Raw genomic sequence first — 5,873 nt, forward strand, 5'->3', positions numbered from 1 at the left:
CACAAAAATAGGTGGGCTTTAACAACACTTTTTACCAACACTGTTAAAAAGTGTCCACGAGCTTAATTAAAAAAGCCCCAAAAAATCAAATATAGAAATAAGATGGAGAGATTTACAAGGAAATTCTAATTTTAAAATTTATCTACAGTTTTGTCAAATATTAATTTTAATTATATCACACAAAGAACATTATCAGTTAAAGAAAGTAACTTCTGTCACCCACTTCACCCATTAACCTTTTAAAAAAAAATAATCTGACATTTATAAAATAAAAATTAATGGATAAAACAATAAAATTATTATTATTTATGATTTTCATGTAAATCACCCAATAAGATGTGTTTTGGGAGCCCTACTTTCCCTTTCTTTCCCCATCTATCTCTCTTCGATCGTCCACAAACAACATGCCGACAGTACAGAGTATAGCGATTGGGAAATCAAATCAAATCCAATTGCAGAGTGATCGTGAAAACAAAACTTAGAGATGGTGAATTTAGCTCTAGCATGCATCCGATCAATTTCATTGGTGAATCGCTCAATTTCATATCCAGTAACCTAATTTTCTTTGTCTAAAATGAATCGACTGATTGACTTACTTGAACTGTGGTTATCAATTTTGTTTAAATTCGGATCTTCTTCTTCTTACTTCATGCTCTTGTTTTGTTTATTTATCGATGACTGTAAGCTACATCTCATGTCGATAGACTGTAGCTATATCTAGGTATCAATCGGCGTGGCCTGGTCAAGTGACCATCATCTTGATCCCCTAGTTATGTTAAACTAACTAGATTGTCTGCTCAATATTGCGTTAGATTTTTCAGTTTCATTCTGTTAAACATAATGCTAAATTCATTTAAGTAGCTTATTATCCTTTCTTATTGTTGAATTGCCCAAGTCTTACTAAGCAGGTATGACTCTTGTTCTTTGTTGTTGGCTAACTCTTTGATTTGTTTGCCAAGTCTTAAAATTGACTGCTGGTTGAACTTATTGTTGCAGGAAAGAGGAGAAATTGTACCACCTGAAGATTCATTTGATGTGGCTCGAAAGGTTAAAGAAATGTATTGTTACACTTGTTCTGACATTGTTAAGGTAATTCTTCTGTTAAAAAAACATCTTTTGTTTCATAACCGCATAAGTTCATGATACATGTTATTTTACTTGCGTCAATTTTAGCATGACAATTTCCACCACTACAACTGTATTATGCCTTTTGGCATATTTATGATGTAAGCGATAAATGTAATTCTAGATTCTAGATTTCTTTGACCATTCGAGGAGTTCAACAAGCATGATAAAGGATCAGCCAAGTATATTAAGCATTGGAGAGGAATTAAACCAAAAACAGGGGCACCATAAATGCCTCTTAGAGTTTATACTGTTGAATATCTGGTTTAAATGCTTAAGATGTTTGGAGTGACTTCTAGGTATGCCTCTTTTCTTTGTTTTGTTCTGCAGAACTTATAGCATCTAATAGAAATCCTTTGCCTTTTATATTCTAGTGAATGGACCTTTGAATTCTTTAGGAGGAAGAGAAGTATATTAAACTGTTATTAATAAAATGGAAATAACCACGGTGCACTTGCTCAGGTGGTATAAGTATTGTAATTGGATAAGGTTAACCATTTAATCTGGGTTCAATTTGTGAGGATGGGAATGCAGCTGTATTTAAAATGCTCGGTGCAACCTAGCCTGTGTTAGTTGCTGTCAGGCCTAGGATACCAGACGATATAGACCAAAAATAATTAAAGGAAGAGAGCTAAGAAGTTAGTTGAAAGTACTTTTAACAAATGTTATTCAAGTTAAAAGATGAAGCTACACGATATGGTAAAGTCAGGACATAATAATATGCATTTCCTTATTTTTCACTAATTTGGCTCAAAGCTTCAAATGGAAGATTTTTCTTCTTTATAGTCTGCTTACATTGGGAAGGGAGATAGAGCTGATCCTTCAACATTGCATCTCATGTTTGGTTTTTCAATTGTTTTTTTTATTGTTTTACATCTGATATGCCAATTCACTGGTTCAAGTACACGAAGCCAACTATATATAATTCCTGAAGAATTAATTATACATAGACATGTGATTTCTAATTAATTTCAAGTCTCTATAAACTATTGTCAATCTTGAATATTTGTGAAAGTAAAAATTTCCTTAAGGAATGCCTTCTATGATGTGGAGGCATTTTTCCCAGTCAAACTGTGCATTTATTTATATTTTAAGAGATACAATTACTCTAAGCTAGAGGAGGAAGGTAGAAAATTTTCTAGTTCACCAACCAAAGTTGGAACAGAAAGTAAGCTTTATGCTCATCTTCGAGTTGGACCTTATGTTTGTGCAGAATAGAATTTCGGGTACCAACTATTTGCTCTTTCTCTAGATATACAATGACTCTTTTTTTCCCCTTTGAAATTTGGTTAATCTTATGGATGTTAAATTTATTCATATTTGCATAGGATTTCCAGTTTGGTCAAAATATGTCCCATGCATCAGCTTTCGAACACACAATTAGCCTTTCAAGGTTTTCTTTTTCTTCCTTGATTGCTTTTATAAGATTAATTGGAAATTATATGAGCATTTCAAGGTTTTCTTTTCTTCCTTCATTGCATTTGTAAGATCAATTAGATATTAGTTGAAATCCTTGGGGTTTTCACTCAGTAACATAGTTCGAAGATCGTAACATGTTGCTGTTGTAGAGGGAAATGCAAGGGTTCACTGAAAATATTGTTAATTTGATGAAGAGTGAGCATTTGTTTGAGTCCCAACCCAAGTATGCCCCATTATACTCTTCAGGTGTATCTGCTTGTTATGCTGCTATTTTTTTAGATGAAATGTCTTAATGAGTTGAAAAGTTAGTAATGTATTAATGTCAACGGATTTTGTTTTTTTTCTTTGTCTTGTATCTCAATTTCTTCGTTGTGAAAATGCATATCAATGCCACATATTTGTTGAAAGTCTTAGTGAGTTACTCATCTTCTTTAACCATTATTTGATGTTAGCTTTGGTTTATTTTTTCACTTTTTATATTTACTTTTTCTTTATTTTATTTACGGTTAGACTTCATTCTCTTGACAGGTGCCATACGATATGTAAATTAATATTTATTCGTCTGATCAGTGTATTGATATGGACCGTCTCCTTTACTTGATTTGGTTCTTTCAATTGATTTTCCCTAAATTCCATAATTGTCTACACACTGAATTGAACATTTTACATGTTTCGACGATAATTTCTCGAAGAAAATGTATAGTTTGATTGGTTCTTTCTATCTTAATGGATCGCTAATCAACTATATCGAACAGGTGAAGCGGTTGCGGGAGAAAATATGCACCAGAAGAAGAATGTAGCGGCAGCCGGTGATGGCAGAAACCGACGAGCTCTTGGGGATATAGGTAATCTGGTAGCTGTTCGAGGAAATAACACAAAGGCACAAGATTTCTCTCAATGACATATGTCGCCCAATGACAAGGTTTCTCTCTCATTATTCTCTTTGATTTATGTATCTGAAAGGTGATTCGTTGTTCCTTTTTTGTTCTGATTATACTTTTCTTTGATAGGAGTTTCCATGCGCAACTATTAGCCAATGCCCAGGCTGATGTAGCCATGGAGAATAATAATCACAAGGTTTGTTTTGTTAGTTTGGACTTCCATTATTTACTATATATAGTTTGCATCAAGTTTTTTCAGTATTTCAGAATTTGGATTCTGGGTTGTTTTGTTCTTTTATACCCCATATGCAGAACATAGCTTGGGTCAAGGTGAACAAGGTATGGGGCGAAGTTCCAGTAGGAGTAGTAGTCGGTTAAAAACATGTAGCAGAAAAGGCAATTCAGCAGAAAGTCACAGTAATTCCAAAACCTAAAGAAGTGATTGTCATAAGCCCTGATACTGAGAAAGATGAGAAGTTGAACAAGTCCGAAGATAAGAAAACAATAGTGGATAACAAAATGGAACTACAACTGTCTTCGAGGAAAAAAGGCACAGACCTATACTTCAGCCCTGACTGCTCGAGCAAGGTGAGTTTCGTCTTTGTATCCTGATTGGCTATATTGGAATTGTCTAAAAGAATAACTCTTCTGAATTGGTCTTATTACAGAAGGCATGTGGTATAGCCTTCAAACCGAAGGAGGACATCGTTGATATCTATGCAGCAGATACTAACAACGATTTGGCTGGCATCGAGTATGTTGAAGACATCTACCGATTCTATAAGACAGTTGAGGTATGTACATCTTCTTCGAATTTAGTTAAACAAGCAAGCCTATAAGAATCGACACGCCTAAACCTTTGTAATTTCTATTTGAAAATGAGAGTAGGCCTCATAGTTACATGGAATCACATCCTAAAATCAATGAGAGGATGAGGGCAATTCTGATAGACTGGTTGGTGGATGTTCATCAGAGATTTGAGCTCTCACCATAGACGTTTTATCTGATTATGTCGACCGGTTCCTATGTGTGAAGGCTGTTCCAAGAAGGGAACTACAATTGGTGGGCATAAGAATTGCTGCAAAATACGAGGAAATCTGGCCCCTAGAGGTCAATGATTTGGTATACATATCTGATAGAGCATATAGCCATGGGCAAGTTCTCGTGATGGAGAAAACTATCCTTGGAAAGCTGAAATGGACTATTACAGTGCCTACACATTTTGTATTCATATTTTTATATTTATTTTTTCTTTATTTTATTTATAGTTAGACTTCATTCTCTTAACAGGTGCCATATGTTGATGCAAAAGTTTCTTCTGCCCATATATTTCTTGCTCTGGTTACTCTTGGCTTTGATCAAAATTTGGATGTAAAGTATGATATATGCATTTGGAGTTGTTGGGCAACAATTTAAATGATATGGTATAGGTATGTTTACCCTTAAGCTGCATTTACAATTTTGAAGGAGCAGTTTATATGCTTAACTCATCAAATTGTGGTATTTCAGATTGTTGATAAAATCCTCGTTGAAATGGAAGCTTTGCTTGAAGATAGATCCCATGGAGCTACTATTGGTGCCGTCCACGCACTACTGGTTGACAGACAGAGTTAGAGACTATTCTTAACTAAGCTTGACCGAATCAATTTCAGGATCGTGTTAAATATTATTTTCATTTTCTATTGAGATAGTGGGGAAAAAGTTGTTTATTATGTACCCTTCTTAAGTCAAATATCATAGAGATGTTTTTCAATAAAATTGTTGTACCCTTATCAGGTCAAATATCATAGAGATGTTTTTCAATAAAATTGTTATAATATTCATTCGAAACGTTTATTTATGAAAATGTTGTTATATCAAGGACATAATAATATGAAATTGTTATAATTTTGAGATGATATTTCAGCTGCAAAATGTCGTTGAATTTGAGACGTAATGAATTTTTATGTAGTTAAAACTAGACGTTTTTTTAATTAAATGTCGTCAATTTGGGACGCTTTTAAATTAAAGTCCGCGGTATTCAAGACACTATTAATATTTTCTGAAGCGAAATAACGACATAACAAATATTATGTGTCGTTTACTTTGCGGCCCTTTATTAAAACGTAGTGGGAGTTTCTGAAATTGAAAATAAATAATATTAAAAAAAATACGACGCTAAAAATGTAAGCATTGGAAACATAACAATGCTTGTATGAGGTATGTCGTTTGGATTGAATTTACCTACACAATGTCTTATGCGTCGTTAAATTTAACGACACACGATTTAACAACACTTATGGCGACGCTTTGAAAAGCGTGGGTAAGCATTTAGAGACGCCGAAATCGTCGTTAAACCTTAAATTTTAGCGTCGTAATAGACCATTTTTTTGTAGTGAAATTAGAGTTTTACATAACATCTATGAATTTTACGTAAATCTTTTATTTTAAGACGTAAGGTTTGACAAA

At 33.8% G+C, this 5,873-nt stretch overlaps 1 protein-coding gene across 4 annotated transcripts; it reads left to right on the plus strand.

Annotated features, from left to right (window-relative positions):
- Window positions 1-337: 337 nt before the first annotated feature.
- On the plus strand, window positions 338-5,255 carry LOC136227011 (G2/mitotic-specific cyclin-1-like). Of its 4 annotated transcripts, none has more exons than XR_010687952.1 (8): window positions 338-550; window positions 997-1,089; window positions 3,300-3,466; window positions 3,555-3,621; window positions 3,738-4,013; window positions 4,094-4,219; window positions 4,716-4,855; window positions 4,935-5,255. XR_010687952.1 is itself a non-coding variant. In XM_066015740.1 (8 exons), exons 5-7 carry the CDS (start codon window positions 3,945-3,947, stop codon window positions 4,839-4,841), a joined length of 321 nt encoding a protein of 106 aa, XP_065871812.1. In that variant the 5' UTR covers window positions 338-526; window positions 997-1,089; window positions 3,300-3,466; window positions 3,555-3,621; window positions 3,738-3,944; the 3' UTR covers window positions 4,842-4,855; window positions 4,935-5,255. The 4 variants fall into 4 exon arrangements, 2 of the variants coding, with proteins under 2 accessions (XP_065871812.1, XP_065871814.1); XM_066015740.1 differs by having other exon boundaries at window positions 338-526; XM_066015742.1 differs by having other exon boundaries at window positions 338-526; window positions 4,716-4,849.
- The last annotated feature ends 618 nt before the right edge of the window (window positions 5,256-5,873 follow it).

Source organism: Euphorbia lathyris, chromosome 4 (assembly GCF_963576675.1).
Source record: "Euphorbia lathyris chromosome 4, ddEupLath1.1, whole genome shotgun sequence".
Lineage (NCBI taxonomy): Eukaryota > Viridiplantae > Streptophyta > Magnoliopsida > Malpighiales > Euphorbiaceae > Euphorbia > Euphorbia lathyris.